Source organism: Hippocampus zosterae, chromosome 14, assembly GCF_025434085.1.
Source record: "Hippocampus zosterae strain Florida chromosome 14, ASM2543408v3, whole genome shotgun sequence".
NCBI classification, from domain to species: Eukaryota; Metazoa; Chordata; class Actinopteri; order Syngnathiformes; family Syngnathidae; genus Hippocampus; species Hippocampus zosterae.
This window is the reverse complement of record NC_067464.1, coordinates 2,735,612-2,753,244: the sequence shown is the minus strand read 5'-3', so window position 1 is coordinate 2,753,244 and position 17,633 is coordinate 2,735,612. Positions and strand designations below refer to the sequence as shown.

Genomic DNA, 17,633 nt, shown 5'->3' with positions numbered 1-17,633 from the left:
CGGAAGATGAGTGAGTGAGTGAGATTTACTAAGACGTTGAGAACATATTTGTAAAGTCCTAGTTTTGTCGTTGTTTTAATTATAATGTGATTCTTAATTTAAAACAAAAACAAAAAACAAAATGAAACCTTTTTCAAAATATTTAGATGAAAACACAAAGAATTTTTTTTTCTAGCCTTTTCATTTTTATTTCATAAGAATATTCTTATGAAAGAATATTCTTTCATAAGAATTTTCATTTTTTAGCCAGAGATGACCTTTTAATCGCATTGTTTTCTTTGGTCATGACCGATGATGACACCCCCACCCCCCCAACCCCTTCGCTGCCCCCTCCTCCCTCACCACCACCACCATTCAAACTCATGTGATTGTACAGGTGTATCTAATAAATTGACCAAGGGCCCGTGTAACCACTTTCCCTCCTCCACCCGCTGCTAATCAATCACACAAACGTCAATACTACACAGAAAGCGTACGAGCAGCTCATTAGAGACCCGCGAGTGTGTGTGTGTGTGAGTGTGTTTGAGTGTGTGTACACGCGCATGGTGTAACCAAATGTACCATAGCGGAGTCACGTTGAGGCCCTGTGAGGCAGGAGATTAACGTGGCCGCAGATGAGCTCTTTTCTATTAACGCGCCACTTAAAAAAAGCTCGGGCACATGACAGAGGATGATGCCCGCCTCACTTCCTCTTTTGCTATTTTGTTTAGTTGTTTTTTTTCTTTTTTCCCTTATGGGGACGGTGTGTGTGTGAGACATACTCCGTATGTGTGTATATATACCGTATGTGTTTGTATATATATTGTAGCTGTGTTTTTTAGAGATATCCTGTGCTTATTTATCTACTTAGTTATCTATTCGTCCCTCTGGCTACTTTCTAACAAATCCTATTTTGTCATTCTCATCACAAAATAAATTGACCTTGACAGCGGCGAGCATCAAGGCAGGCCAAAAAAAAGCCGCCTTGGTGAAAGTACCTCCAGACATATGGAACGTCGCAGTGCAAATCGCGCAAATGTAATTTTTGTGCTTGGGCGGCCGCGTTTAATCAGCTTCTTTCCGATTGCCTCTCAGCGCCACCTCAGCGCCTCATGCATTTTTTATTCCTCTAATCGCATTTAAAGAAAATCGACTTCCCCGCCGCCAGAGCCAATACAAGAGCAGAAAAATAGCAATCGTTTAGAATGACTGGAATGTTGCTCCTTTCTCAACACAAATCGTCGGCCACGTTGAATATATCATCGCCGTGAATCATCAATGTTCCGATGGTTGCGTTTGAAATGATTTCAGATTACTCTCAAATCATTACAATATTGTTCATTATAAACTCCTTGCCTTGAATCGACAACTGATACCATGTGGGTGTGCTTGATAAAGTGTCCAGCGAGTGATTTTGTTTTGTTTGTTCTCTCCTCACTTCACTTCAACCCTCATTAGCGGCCTTCAAAATCCAGCGAATTGTATTTTCTCATTTCCTTGTCCGCTCCATGGCAACGTGCCCTAGACTAAAAGCCTTCCGAGATAAACAACATTCAAATAAATAAATGGACGGACTGAGATTGTGCCGAGCTGAACCCGATATTGTCGATCGGCGTAAAGAAGATAAATCAGATAAACGATAACATCCGGCTGCCGTGCTCCTGCGCCCTCTCCTCGGACAAAGTCAGACAAAGTCAGATCAAGGCCTCGTTAAATGCCGACCCCCGATCGAGTTAAGTGTTAATGAAGCCACGCTCAGTGCCGTGATGATGATGGATTGTTATCAGATGAAAGCCGAGAGGCCGCGACTTCCAGGCTAATTTTTAACACCCGATTTGGTGCAACATAATTTGAATGTTGAATCCACCGCCGATATTCCAGCAGGCACGTGCGGTGACGTGTATGACGCACTTGAATAACGCTCAAATTATTTATTCAATGAAATACAGTCAAACCTCGGTTTTCGTCCAGAATCCGTTCCAGAGGGCTGTTAGAAAACCGAAACTTTAAAAAAAACAAAAACAAAAAACAAGTTTATTCAACACGTCTGCTCGTGTAAGGAAAGCGAGAGCAGTCAAATGGTGCATTTAAGTGCACTCAGTTTGTTCGAGAACCGAATTTCGGTCGTAATCCGAGGCATAACAAAAATCAACATTTTTGGTTGAGAACAGAGACGTATGAAAACCGAGGTTTGACTGTATATGGAATAAAAAAATTAAAAAAAGACACTGCAGCTCAATTAATTAGATTTATTGATGGAACAGAGCCGGAGTGCCACAAGGCTCACTGCCCTCGCCCTTTTTGTTTTGAAAACAATTGTCCCAGACCCCCGACATCACTATGTACCGAAATAACAGTCGTGAAGCTGCAGAGGGGGTCCGAACGAACACTTAGGACGCGATAATGTCCTCAATTTTTGTTCTCTCGGGTGAATAAACGCCCGCTCTACCCTTTGGTCCGATCCCATTGATTGCGGCAAGCTGCAATGGACAATTCAAAATGGAGACGCATTTGCTAAGGACCGGCGGCTAAGAGGGACTTTAACTTTTAGTCTACTTTTCAGTCGAACTTGTTCTCTAATTCAACAACTGCCCCCTCCACCCCTCCCGCTCTGTCAGGTTCGTGAGCATCTACCGGGGCCCCAGTCACACCTACAAGGTCCAGCGGCTGACCGAGTCCAGCAGCTACACCTTCAGAATACAGGCCATCAGCGACGCCGGCGAGGGCCCCTACTCGGACTGCCAAACATTCTGCACCACCAAATCCGTGCCCCCCGCCCTCAAAGGTAAAGACCGCACTCGGGTTGAACAATTCTAAAAATGCCACGTCACCCCGCACCTCCCCCGCCACCACAACCAATATTGCGATTTAAGATGCGATTATCTCCCCCCCCCCACCTAATTTTCAAGCAAGCAAAAAAATCTGCATTAAACACTCAACACGAAATAAACCCCTTTTTCCGATTTGCAGCATTCTACCGCATGTCGATTTGAATTCGATGAATACACAAGCGCCTGCACGCACACAAGAACCCGATTAATTTTTTTATTCATTGGTCATGTGACAGCTCCCAAGGTGCACCAGCTGGAAGGGAACGCGTGCGAAATCACGTGGGAGACCATCCCGCCAATGAGAGGGGACCCCGTGAGCTACGTGCTGCAGGTGCTGGTGGGCCGCGAGTCGGAATACAAGCAGGTACACACACACACACACACACACACACACACTCCGAGTCAAAACAAGCTCATTTTTCTATTTTTTGAACCCCCACACAGCCGGATTTTGTGACGTCCTCAAATGTCACAAAATCCGCGTCTAAAAGGAAAGTAGTAATTTTTTTTTTTTTGTCCGGTTCAGTCCATCGTCGCGATACTAGTCGTTCATTTGTTGATCATCCGCTTTGAGTTGCAAAAAACCTTGCGGGCAATCGACTAAAAACAACACTGGACGTTTTTGTGGATTGTTTGGACGGGTCGTGTTTGATTCTTCAGGTGTTCTCACGGGATACAAAATCAGACAAACACACACGTGGGTCAAATGCGGGGGTGGATTGGATTGGTTCATTCTTATTCTTGGCAAGCCTGTAATTTAAAAAAAAAAAAAATTTAATGTCGGGCGGCCCGGTAGGCCAGTGGTTAGCACGTCGGCTTCACAGTGCAGAGGTACCGGGTTCGATTCCAGCTCCGGCCTCCCTGTGTGGAGTTTGCATGTTCTCCCCGGGCCTGCGTGGGTTTTCTCCGGGTGCTCCGGTTTCCTCCCACATTCCAAAAACATGCGTGGCAGGCTGATTGGACGCTCTAAATTGTCCCTCGGTGTGAGTGTGTTGAGTGGTTGTTTGTTTCTGTGTGCCCTGCGATTGGCTGGCAACCGGTTCAGGGTGTCCCCCGCCTACTGCCCGGAGACAGCTGGGATAGGCTCCAGCACCCCCCGCGACCCTAGTGAGGATCAAGCGGCTTGGAAGATGAATGAATGAATGAATTTTAATGTCCTCAGGGAGCAGCATAACATGAACTGTGTACTGATGAGCAACACACACAGAAAATGAAAACAGCAGAAATGTACTGTTAAAGATTTTGGCCGCGAATTTTGACCCGGTTTAGGGTGGGGGACACCCTGAACCGGTTGCCAGGCAATCAAAAATAATTCGCAAACTGCCGGACTGCGCAAAGTGGGTGGTTCACCTTCCACCCAATGACACGTTTCCGAGGTCGGCACCCCCGTTGAGGAAATCTCCGCTCTTGTGCGACAGGTTTTCAAGGGCGAGGAGGCGGCCTTCCAGATCTCGGGCTTGCAGGGCAACACGGACTACCGCTTCCGCGTGGGCGCCTGCCGCCGCTGCCAGGACTCGTGCCAGGAACTGTGCGGTCCTCTCAGCCCCTCGTCCCACTTCACGCCGCGGCGCCAGGAGGCCTCGGGACCCGGCGGGATGGCGGGGGGCGGAGCCTGCGCCCCTTGCGCCGGCCCCGGCCGCGGGGGGGCGGCGGCGGGCCTGATGTCCAGCGACGAGCGCTTCGCCGCTCTCATCATGTGCGCCTTCGCCGGCCTCTCCTTCCTCATCGCCTGCTTTCTGCAGTACTTCTTCATGAAGTGAGGGAATCTCTTTTTTATTATTTTTAATTTTTTTTTACAACAGGATAGAAAGAGAAGGCGAAACCCAAGAGAAACTTTTTTTATAACAGATCGTCAAGAAAAAAAAACACTTGAGACGCTCTTCTTCTTCTTCTCCTCAAGGCTTCCATTTCAGCGCGTTTTCTTTTTGTAGCCGAGCTGTACCTCCGCGCCGAGGGCGAGAAAATTCATCCACAAGCCTTAAAATAGCCGCGAGCAGTCGCTCAAGACTGACTTGCATATTTTTTTTATTTTTTTTGTTTTTTTTTTCATATTTGATTAGAGGACGTGTATATTTCCTGGTTTATTGCCTTAATTAGATGTCTTTTTATTGACATTTTTTTTTTTTAAATTGCTGCAGTCTTTATCCACTCAGCCATATTCTAATGTAAGCATTCAAAGCTTTAGCCGCGCAGATTGGTTGACACACACACACACACACACACATACACACTTTTGTGCGTGGACAAATGACTCAACCGATGCCACGCGTGCAGCCGCTCCGCTTTCTTTACGCTCGCCAAAGTGATACAATCCACGTGTGATGTACGATGCTGCTATCCTTTGATTTGTTTTTTGGTTTGTTTCTTTAGAATGGAAAGCCAGTTATCTAATATAAGTATGAAATAGAAATCTATATATGTATACAGAGAGAGTGAGAGAGAGAGAGTTAGAAATACACACGCATATCCAATATCCACGATCGCGTCGAAAGTGATGGCGTCGGCAGGTGGGACGGGCTGATTCGGGATCAGATCGGAAGCCAATCGGAGCATTAAACTGGATTGGGGATTTCACGCAGACATCCTGCAAAATAATATCGCTTTTGCCTTTTACATGGAATTTGCACCCCCCCACCACAACCACCCCCCGGGAGTCAGGATGTGTTCATACGTGATCTGAACACTTCACATCTAAAAGTCAATTTTGCTGCGTCTCGAAGCGCCTTTCAAACGGTGACACAGCATTCTGACATTTACATGCGTCGGACACGACTGTCACCGTTTTTTACAGCGCCTCTGTAAAACATTTTCCCTATTCCACTTTCACCCCACTGTGAAATTCCCGGCAGTGTGAAAGACTTTCACACCGAGATTGTGCAAAAATCGGCACATCGGAGTCGTAACAGATGACCTTGCATTTATTCGCTTTTTGCCTTCCACACGGGACTCAGTGAAGAAAATTCCCCGGGGGGGGGGGGGGGGGGGGGGGGCGGAATTGCCACGTCACAGCAAAACATTGGCCTTTGCCATCCGCCACAGACCCCATTGAAGAAAATTCCCTGGTTTTTAAGCAGTAATCTGAAAGGGCCTTTCACACAGAGAACCTGCAAAATTCCCACATCAGAGCCAAAATATGCGACTTTGCCTTTCACACCAAACCCAGCGAAGGCAGGATATCGCCACAACTTTCACGGACACAATGTCTGATGACAAAAGTCCTCGGAAAATGACCAAATCATCGCAGTCACATAACAGGACGGGCGAAATCAAGTCCCGCTTTTATCGGCATTCCCAAAAACACGGGGGCGACATCCCGCCTGCATTTCGGTTCTGTTACTACCTCCAAAACCGCCGGATGAACGGCATCGGTCCCGCCTTTGTGGCATTCCCTTTATGAGGGCAACCCGGCGAGAAAAAATGGTCCGGGTCGACGTGAAATGTTCAAACTCGACGCATCCCGCTTGTTTACGGCATAGAGTGGTGCAAAGGGGTATCGTCGTTGTGTAAAAAAATGAAAGCCCGCCCCTCACCGTTGTGCCTCTTCTTTTCAAGGAATCCACCTGTCTTTTTTAATTTTTAATTTTATTTTTTTAATCCAGCCTCTCCTCCAACGAACGATACACAGGGCATTCTGAACACCATCCCTCTAATAATCACAAAGCCAAGGTACACGGCCCATAGAGGTCACCCTGACCCGTATGAAATGGAGTCCGCACATATGAGGGCTGTAACGTACATCAGGGAAATCCGGAAAAAAAACAATTGTTTAAAAAAAAAAACGATCCATTAACCCTCCTGTTAGGTTGTTTTCTCAGGAACAACAACAATGTTCCCGGGTCAGTTTGACCCCCCGGCTACGCTTCCTGATAAAAACGCGTGCCAGTAAACATTTTTAACTGCTTTCCTTGCTCATATTTCAAAATGAAGCTTTGTAAAGTTTCATGCGGCTTGGAGATCTTTAACCTTGCAATGGGCCGATTTGACCCGGGCTAGGTTTCATGTTCTAAATGTGTTGTGATCCCGAATTACAGCTCATTATGAGCAGTTACCGATACAAATATGTCCAACTGAACCATTTCAATCGGCTATCGAGGAAAAGTTTCATTGAGACTAGCTCATAAACTATGAAATAGGTCAATTTGACCCAGGCTGTTTACTTTTCAAAAGCATTCTGATAAACATTGGTCACTCTTTTATTTAAATATGTCAAAGAAAATAATAATCATGTCTTTTGATGTGACGTTTCATAGCAAATTTTTTTTTTTAAAAACCACCCAAAATGTTTTTGTAGCGCTACAACTTTAACATGGGTCAACTTGACCCAGCCGATGTTAAATATTCTTAAAGCATTCTGCTGAATCTTATTCAAGACTTTGATTGAAAATATGTCAATTGAAAATCAATCTGAAAAATTTGTAGTGCTTCAACTTTTAAATGGGTCAATTTGACCCAGCAATGCTTGATGCTCGAAAAGCATTCCAAGAAACTTTTTTGGTTGATAATGTCAAAGTGAATCATTTCCATTGTCTCTTACTGAGAAGTGGCGTTGCAGAAAAACTTTTTCCACCCTGAATTGGGCAAATTTGACCCGCAATGTTGAGTAGTCCAACCATACGTACAGCACATTTGACAATAAAGTTGTATTCAATTCAATAACTTGTAAACCATTCTCATTCCACATACTCTGTCAAAATTAACCATTTTTATACACTGTTGATATGAAGTTTCATAGCGAATTAAAACAAAATATTTGTGGTTTATTTTTCCTTAATATGGGTCATTTTGACCCAAGCTATGCTCCGTTTTCCAAAAACATTGTTGGAGTTCAATCGCTGATGTTGTATAGCGAAAAGCTGGTGTTTGGTTTGGAGTGGGTCACTTTGACCCCCCCCAACATAACACGAGGGTTAAAAAGACTGCCCCCTCCCTACCCCCACTCTCACCCTTCTCATCTTCCTCTCCACTTTTTACGTCTCGGTCCTCTTCGGATGCCGTGCCTTGACAGCATCTTGCGTGGTTAACTCGCTCCGATAATTTTTTTTAATTTTTTTTTTTTTTTTTTTCCGCCAAAGTTGATGGGAACATGATGGTAATTTTTTTTTGTTGTAGTTTTCCTTTATTTATACTATATATTTGCATACAGTACTTTACAATGCCAATTACAGTGCAATCTTCATTTATTTATTGTTTAAAAAAAGATTCAGAGATGAGTGTAGTTATATACTAATTTTTTTTCTTTCCTTTTCCTCGTAGCATGTTTTTGGGGTGTTAGAATGATATTTTTTTTGTTTTGTTTTCGTTGTCGTTTTTTTTTTTTTTAAGGCCAGCATTCCTTCTCTCTCAGTAACCCTTCGAGTATTTTCTTACAGTTGTTGGGATCCTGCAGTTATAAAACCTGTAACCAAATACATTATGTACTGTTCTGTCTGGGTGGGGGGGTGTGGGGGGGGTGTTTTTTGTTTTTAAAAAAAAAAAATTTCATCTCTTGTATGGGCCGTGCTCGGCTGAGTCGTCATCTGTTCATGCTTCTCGAAACATGTAGCAAAGACAAATGTGCCTGCCTTTGGCTTCTTTAAAAAAAAATTCTGTTGGGGAGGGGGGGCGGGGAGGGATTAGAATGAAGCTTCTTCTGATATTTGATTTTATTTTTTTGCCAAAGGGCAGGCGTTACTCTGTTCTGACCAAGGGTTCTGTGATATTCTTCTGTAACGACACAGCAGCATGACTATTATTTTTTATGATTGTTATTGTTACTATTACTCTGATGAAAAGGACAAAAAAAAAAAAGCAACGTTAACTCGATCTGTGATTTATGCTTATTTTCAATATTATCGTTCGTTTGTTCGTTTTTTTTTAAGCAAAATGTGCCTTTGTCGATAGATGTCGCCCCCCCCCCTCCCACCCCCCTCCTAAAGAGAAGAGGAGGACAATCTTGTACCAGTAGAGACCAACGAAGGCGGGGTGGGGCAAAGAGGAAATTTAAAAAAAAGGCTCCAAACAATCACACAAGCGACGAGCGCAGGCAGGCAAATTTCTTGACGAGTTTTTGCTCGGCGTAGCGAGTAGTAATGAGTGTTTTGTATCCAGTATTTTTTTTTTTTTTTTTTGATATAAGATGATATACAGTACAGAGATATGGATAGAGCTATAGAGGTGATAAGTACATTTTACGACTAACCTAAGTTGAAGCACTTTTTTTATATCACCGCGAGCATTCGTAGTCTTGATGGGCGGGGCTTTTATATTGATCCAAAACACTACTGCCAGGCTGTTCACGTTCGTCGCTCGCGTGTTATTTTATTCATTTTTGTTGTTGTTGTTGCGTGTTTTGTTGTGTCACGTAAGGCAAACTGTGCGTGGGGGGGTGGGGGGGCGGTTGGCATCAGAAGGGATATTAGGCAGTCAGATTAAAAAATTCGGAATCAACCTCAAACGGGCTTTTAGCTTGACAGGCGAACTTGATTTGACACGCTAGAATTTTTTTTTTTGGACAACTTGCTGTTTTTTGAATGGCCCATTTCACCATACGTTTTTTTCCAAGACAATTTGCAATGTCTACGCCTTTCTGTGAGTCTTCCAGTCTTATCTTGCATCCTGCTGATTACAAAGGGTGTCCAGACGTGTACTTCCAAAGGACTGCGTGCCCAAAAAATCATGGCCGACTTTGTTTACCGGTAATTAATTTTTTTTCATGCTATTAATAATTTTTTTTTGTTTGCTTACAACCTTTTTGACAATGACACCCGCTACTTACTTAATGCAACGAATGACATTTAAAGGGAAGTTAAATCGTGAAATTAATGTTATGTGAAGATAATGTTCATAATTTCTCAAGAATAACACGAGAAGTGGCTTTGTGTCAATGTCTGGATTTTTTAATATACATTTTTTAATACTTATTTTGGGGGGATAGAGTGCATCAAGTTTTTGAGATATTTTCACTTTTAATTTTGACGTTAATGTGTTGCTGAATTTAACCCTTAATTCAGAAATATTATGAAATATATTACCATATTACATTAAATAGGAAACAAAAACAAGGTCAAATTCGGATTCAGCGCCAAATGTTACGAAAAAATTGCGCTTTAATCATGAAAACTTGTTGACCATCGTTATCAAGTGAACAAGAAGGGGAACAAGGGAGTCATATCAACACGCAGCTTCGGCTTTTACAACATTCAGAGGAAATCACAATGCCCCCCCCCCCCCTCTTTGAGCAATTTTCAGAACTTACCCATGGACTACTAGCACCAATTTGGTTGTAGACTCGATATACGTACTTTAAATATATTAATATGCATTCATTGAAAAAAAAAATTACAAATCAGACTGGATTTTGGGGTGGCCATTGCCCCTGTGACTAGAATAGCGCCGCCCCTGTAAGCGAGCAACGGCACAATCTGGTCTTCAGCTTGCGAACCAAAATTAGACCAACCTGTGTATTTTATCAAGTCGTTACGATTTGAAATTTTGCTGGTATGTGATCAGTGAAAAATTATTTCCAAGTAGCGGATGAAAAGTGGACGGCAAGCCGTAAGTCAGTCCAGCCCTTCAAGAACAGCAAGTTGTGTTTTGAAGCATTTCAAAATTGACAGAAGTGCCAAATGAAGTTCACCCGTAAAGGTTTTGAGTGCGTTCTCAGTTCATCCTAAAATTTCACACGATATTCTTTTCCTTTTTGTTCGGCAAGTTTGTTTTAAATTGCGAACCCAACATGTGACACAGCAGGTGTCCTGTCCTTAAACGGTCCTTTTTTGTGTGGCAGGTTACTCACCTATTACATTACAGATATATTTTTGATTATTATTATATATATATATTTTCCATTTAAGAAACACGATTTGTCCATGCAGCACCTAAACCATCCTCCTCACCCTACAAACATAAATACACACACACACACGCCGGTGCCTTTTGATCTTTTTTTTTTTTTTATTTCAATTTTGTATGTTGTTGTTTTTTGGGGGGGGGCATTTGTTTGTTTTTTGCAGCGACCAGAGATTTTTTATTAGTTTTTTCCAGACTGAGCAATTGGCCACAGGGTGCAGAAACACACAAAAGTGAAAATGAATCAAAACTTGTTTTTTTTTTTTTACCTCACGGTTTTAAGAGTGAACATTCCAGGTTGTCATGGTCTACGAATTTGATTTTTTTTTTAAAGAGAAATTCATGCATTTCTTCTTGTATTGTAAATGTTAGACAATTTCATATGCATTATATAAAAAGAAACTGCCATATCAATTTTAATGTATAGATTTTTTTGCAAATACTACCCTATGTATGTAAGACGTAACTGTATCGGTAGCGTATATATAATATATTTATGCCCAATAAATGTTTAATTTTTTTTTTCCTTTTTCTGACATGGATTGAGAGCGTTTATTTCGGTGTCTGTTATGTTCTGCTTGCAGCGGGGCCAAGTTGGGACAGCGACTCGCGATACGGTACGTATCCGATACGTATCCGATAATACGGCACAATTGTCTTTTTCAAGAGATTTTATTTTAATGTGCTTTTACCCTTTCTACGTAAACAACATTCAATCAAATGAAATTCATGTCCAGACACCTTTAATGTCACTGCAAAGCATCTATTTACAACAAGAAGGCAAAAATTTGTTGGCGCATGTAACAAGGCAATGTGGAATGTATCTTAATGGCCCACAACAACATTCGAGACAACCTGCACAAAATTCTGCCTTTGCAAAGATAACAATGCACATTTTTTGGGGGGGGGGGGGGGGTCATAAATAAATACAAAATGTCTCTTTTGGTCACGTTATAGTACACCTGAGATGGGAACGTCAACATCATTCAAGACAAAGATATTTTTATACACTTACAAAAAAAAACCCCAAAAAAACTTTTTTTTTAAAGCCCATGACTTTGCGAAGCTAATACCTTTAAAAACAGCCTGAAATGTTGATTTCAAAACACGGACGTGATACTATTACGCAGCTTGTTGACATTTTTTCAGGGGAACCTCGAAAGATGTCAGCGGCCGTTGTAATTCAGAGATGTGATGTCTGCCCGGCAACAGGTGACATCACATTACCAGGATTGTAAAATCCAAATTTGAGGTCTGCCCGGCAACAGGTGACATCACATTACCAGGATTGTAAAATACAAATTTGAGGTCCGCTCGAGCGTAAGCGCACGGTGGCTTTAGAAGCTGACGCTGGATTCCATCCAGCCGTCCGCCACGGCCTTGAGGGCGCTGGCGGTGCGTGTCCGAGGTAGCTGCTGTCCGGCGAGGCCGAAGAGGCGCGCCGCCGCACCGCGATACTTCCAGGACATGGTGTTGTAGAGGATGGGGTTGATGGCGGCGCTCAGGTAGAAAAGAACCACCGACAGCAAGCTGCAGTGCTCGGATAGGGCGGACAAGAGCGGGGACGGCGCGTCCAGCGAGCGGAACTGCAGGTAGCGGCACACGTGGAAGGGCAGCCAGCACAGGACGAAGGCCAGAACCACCACCACTGGAGAGAGAGAGAAGAGAGAACAGACACGTTTCCATTTTCATTGTAGCGTCATGAAGAAAAGGTTCAAAACAAGATTTTTAAAAAAAACACGGGTGGGCGGTCAGGTACAGTATGCCTCGTTAACTTTGGATACGATCATATTGGAATTAACGAGGTGAGGTTTAAGATTCGGTGATGAGTGTTTGGGAGAGAACAAAATATATATATAATATAATATATTAATAATATAATATATATAATATATAAAATATAATATATATAATAAAAATATGAATATAAAATATTATATTATAAATATATAATAAATTTTTATATTTATAAAATTAATAAATAAAAGTATAAATAATATATTTATTATATAATAAAATATAATATATATAATAAAAATATGAATATAAAATATTATATTATAAATATAAATAATAAATTATATTTATAAAATTAATAAATAAAATTATCAATAATATATTTATATATATTTATTATATAATATAATATATATATAATAAAAATATGAATATAAAATATATTATAAATATAAATAATAAATTATTATATTTATAAAATTGATAAATAAAATTATAAATAATATATTTTATATATATTTATTATATTTTTTTATTAAAAAAATATTTGGAAATTAGAGTTGTAGCTCTACTTATGAAATTCATTGGTTCTGGAAGAAAATTCTTAACTGGAAAATTTTGTAAGCCAAGACGCATTTTCCATGTAAATGCCCTAATCCGTTCCAAGCCCCCCTAAAATTCTGATGTTTGATGAAGCATAAAAATGAACAGTTGCACGTTACAATGAGATTATTGCGCAATAAATGAGCATTGTCCATCATGTAAAAACCAATTTCACTTTTGACCGCTTCCTCATTGTTTGCCGCCCTCTTTCGTTCATGTTTTTTTTTCTCAGAAGTGGTTTTTGCCTTTTGTCAAGAACTGATCCAAGGACCTGCGCTCTCAAAAATCCTTCGAAAACGTCCGAGGCAAAAATCCATATTGTGATTTTTGCCTGCCCGACTGGTCAAGATTTTTTTTCTGAAACGATCGGACTACCTAACGGTTTGTTTTCTCATCCGATTGCTGGTGTTTAGTTCCCACGTTCCTCCACCCTGCGGCGGATCAAGCGTGCGTCAAACCCACCCAGCATCTTGACGGTCTGCCTGTTGCACCTGTCGCGGTGCGCCGCGCACGAGCTGATATTGGTCTCCCGATGCCTCCGCCGCAGGCGGCGGCCGATGAGGCTGTAGAGCACCGTGAGGCAGAAGACGGGCATGAAGAAGAAGACGGAGCTCAGCCACACCATGGCGCCCATCAGGCCCGACTCCACGGCGTAGCGCGTCATCTTGCACTCCCGCGTGTCCCCGTACTCCCCCCCGCCGCCCTCCTCCTCCACCTCCTCCTCGTCCATCCGAAGAGTGCCGTTGGCGTCCAATCCCGGGCGGTCCCGCTCCACGCCCACCAGGACGAAAACGGGCCCGGCGCTCAGCAGGGCCACGCACCACAGCAGCAGGATGAGCGCGCGCACTCGCCGCTTGGTCACCAGAGCCTTGGCCCGCAGCGGGAAGCAGATGGCCACGTAGCGCTCCACCGACAGCGCCGTGATGCTCAGGATGGTCGAGTAGGTGCTCGACTCGGATACGAACTGGAAGAGCTTGCAGAGGGCGTCGCCGAGACGCCACGGCCGGTAGCGCCACATGCGGTAGAGGTCGGGCGGCATGCACAGGAAGATGAGCAGGTCCGACACGGCCATGCTGCAGAGGTACAGGTTGGTGGTGGTGCGCATGTCGCGGTATTTGCCCACCACCAGGATGGTCAGGACGTTGCCGGCCACGCCCACCACGGAGAGCAGCGTGCACGCCGCCGTGATGAACGTCAGCAGGGGCAGGCTGTAGTAGTTGAGAGGGGGAAGGTCCAAGTCGCGGTTCGCGGGGGTGGCGTTACGGCTCGAGTCCCAGCTGCAGTTTAGGGGGAGGCACGAGGACGGGTTGGGCCCCGCCGGCATCCTGATTCATCGGTCGAGGGGTCTCGGCGAAAGGCCCATCGGACTGTTTGGGCGGATGTCAAACCAAATCCAACCAGCTATGAAAGTCCCCCGAATAAATTCGGCACTCCGGAAAGCTCATAAATCAAATTTCCACAAGATAATCATCAGAAACGATCATAAGAAGAAGAATTGGCATCCATCTATTCCTATTATGAAATTGTTTTGCTCGTCAACAGTCTTAATATTGTTAAAAAGAAAGAAAAAAAACTTCCAGTTCGCAGAAAAGCTTAAAAATCAAGCAGAAAAAAAATATTACTCCCCCCCCCCAAATTGACATCAACTGGGCGTAAAACCAAACTCCAGAAGGACACACCAAACCGAGATATCACCCAATTATGAGACCGCTTTTGTTCTTCAATAGCACGATTTTAAACCAAACGCCTCAGCCTATTATTTTAACGTTTAAGAAAAAAACAACAACAACAATCCAATCGTGCGGGAAATCAAACTCCAGAACATGTCAACCGAGCGGCAGCCGTGCGTAAAACCAAATATTTGAAGCACCGCCGCTCACAGAGAATGTGGGAAGTCCATTTAGAGAACTTCCAAATTTGCGTTTAACTCAAACGTACATTCCGGGTGTTTCCATTTGAGTTTGGTGGTTTAATAATCCGCCTAAAATGCACCACGGCTGAAAAATCGGACAATTTCAAAGTTTTAAAAAAAAAGCAGCCACAAATGGCTTTCAGTCATCCACTCAATCCCCCTTCTTCTAAAAAAATATATAAAAATAAAAAAAAAGACTCGTAGAGGAAAAACGTGTCCGTGAGTGTTCCAAAAAGTCACCCAAACACAGCAACAGCCAACGTGAAAACAAACACGATGCGGGGGAAAGGAGGAGACACTTGGATCCAAGCCACGAGTATGACGTAGGAACGACGCATCGTTAGCATGTAGCAAGTAGCATGCGTCGGAAATCAACACGATGAATGAATTCTTCTTGCGGTGTTTTCGCTCTGCGCGTTTGGAGGCAAGTGCAACAAAACCACAACAATCCGAGTGAGCGTGTGTGGAGCCGCAAGGGGAGGGAGGGGGGGCGGGGCGAGATTGATGACGAAGACGGCGCGGCGACGCAACCTACAGGCCAGTCTGCGCATTGATCGATAAAAGCCATTTTCGTTTACTCGTCAAACGTCAGTCCTCGAGGCCCACTATCTTGGATGTTTTAGTTTGTTTGTTTTGTTTATTGAACATAAAACATAGACAGTAATAATTTGACAGAAAATAAGGTAGATTAAAAAAGTAAAACGAAAGAAATCAGTCTTCATTCAACACAGTTATTATGTTCAAGGGAGTAGGATGAAGTAAAAAACTTATCTAGTCCTACCCCGTTATGTGTTTATATCTACTAAATCATTTTTATATCAAACAGAAAAGAAAAAGTAAGAAGTCTCCATTAAGGCTCATACTTTACCCTTAACTGTGATATTTTTACAGCTTTTGGTTTGTATCGGGATTATATACATCCTCACCCTGGCACTCTTGTGTCAATTTTCTCTTGTATTCATAATGGATATTTCAATACCTTTCTCTATTTATCAACTTAGTTTTGATTTATCATTATATTTAATGTTTAGAATTTATCATTTTAACTCTAATTGATGTAGGTGTCCCCATCCCCTCTTCCAATACACCAAATTCCAGTGATCAGGATCATTATCAGGCTCCAGAGGAAGGGGCGGGGGGGTCGAAAATGCGCAAAATAGCAGCCCTTGGGGACCGCAGTTTGACACCTGAGCTTCACTGGATGTTTGATTCGGAACAACCTATACCAGAAGCGTCAAACTCATTTTTTTGTCGTGGGCCACATTTTAGGTACCGTTTCCCTCGGAGGGCCGTTATGACTGAAACGAAATCAAACAAGTCACTAATAATGTTTTTACAACTATTGTTTAAGTTACTGTGATGAGAGGTTTGGTGACAGGAAAATGCTGATAATATGTCTCTTATTTATTATATATGAGAATTTAGCAAGCATCATGTAAGTCGACATGCTTGATTTCCTTCCGCCGGCCACATAAAATGACGTGCGGGCCACATCTGGCCCCCGGTGCCTTGAGTTTGACACCTGTGACCTATACGGTGTCCCTGAAATGTGAAACCAGTCACTGAACACAACGGCAAATTTAAGAAACGCAAAACCATGAAAAAAAAAGTAACCATAATAGCAAATGAAAACACGTAAATCCTAAAAGCTAAACAAAGCAATAAAAATCGAAACACATTTGCCGTCGCGTTTACTTTTTGTTCTTTTGTCATGCTATTTATGAATTCACATTCGTCGAATTGAATTCACATTCGTTGGCAGTCGACGTGCCAACGTCTTTCCAAATTAGCATCCTACGAAGCGTGGCCGCTTATTTGCATACACAGTACACACAGGTGAATAATTTGGTGTCTACACACACTTCCTCTTCCATCAACACAATACTGAACTCTATTCTACGGTATTCCTTCAGCCATTTTAAGAAGTGGTAAATCCCATCGCCTTAGCTAGAGGAAGGATACACCTTTTAATGTCGGATGGGCTCCTCATCATGCCTTAAGTATATATTGTTATCACTGTGGCCTTTGCACTGTTTACTAGTGGGCGTATAATATTTCTTTATGGGCCGCAGATTGGTGATGCACGACAAGCAGGAAAGTCAGACGTGACACGAGGAGGGCAGTCGTCATTATTATTTTTTTTAAAGAAGCCTTTTCGTCATATATTAAGGTACGTGGATTTCCATAATGTTCTGTATCGAGTTTGTGTGTGTGTGTGTGTGGTGTTGAGTAAGAATCAACTGTCTTGTCAGTAACTTTTATATCCACACATCGATACCTTTTGAAAATATACATTTGAAGCTGTGCATACATTTGTATTCAATACTCTTTTATTCCTTGGGGTGGGTATAGTGGGGGGGCAGGATATAGTGGAAATTGTTTTATCTGTATTGTTGCTGGAAGGCTGTGGATTGTCGGTTAAAGTTTAAGTTGGCACGAAGTAGGCCACCGTGTAGTGTCGTGCAGTACATAGATTTGTCCACACGGTGGAGGAAGAGAAACAAAAATAAGAGGATTTCATTCGACGTGCCAGATCAAAAGGGCGTCGAATATTTTTAGAATGAATGTTGTAATAGTAGTGAGAGTTGTTTCGAATATTTTGTCCCTCTCCTACGAGCAGTTGTGATGTTTTATGAGGAGAAAGTATTTTTGAGGGAATACTCAAGTGATCCCCAAATAATTATTAATAATAAAATACAGTGATTACAGTGACTTCCTTCTCTGGGGATAAAAGTTTGCCTTTA

At 42.6% G+C, this 17,633-nt stretch overlaps 2 protein-coding genes across 4 annotated transcripts in view; one reads left to right on the top strand and one right to left on the bottom strand.

Annotated features, from left to right (window-relative positions):
- The window catches only part of LOC127614283 (fibronectin type III domain-containing protein 3B-like), a 75,872-nt gene extending 69,125 nt beyond the window's left edge, over window positions 1–6,747 (top strand). For all 3 annotated transcript variants that reach the window (XM_052085516.1, XM_052085515.1, XM_052085517.1), the window contains 3 exons: window positions 2,598–2,764; window positions 3,047–3,174; window positions 4,229–6,747. In XM_052085516.1, the coding sequence (XP_051941476.1) occupies window positions 2,598–2,764; window positions 3,047–3,174; window positions 4,229–4,570 (637 nt within the window). In that variant the 3' untranslated portion in view covers window positions 4,571–6,747. The remainder of the gene's footprint in view (window positions 1–2,597; window positions 2,765–3,046; window positions 3,175–4,228) is intronic.
- A 5,227-nt stretch (window positions 6,748–11,974) lies between these two features.
- Window positions 11,975–14,418, bottom strand: ghsra (growth hormone secretagogue receptor a). Its single transcript, XM_052085587.1, has 2 exons — window positions 13,440–14,418; window positions 11,975–12,285 (listed from the first exon to the last, which is right to left on the bottom strand). Exons 1-2 carry the CDS (start codon window positions 14,299–14,301, stop codon window positions 11,975–11,977), a joined length of 1,173 nt encoding a protein of 390 aa, XP_051941547.1. The 5' UTR covers window positions 14,302–14,418.
- Between the last annotated feature and the right edge of the window lie 3,215 nt (window positions 14,419–17,633).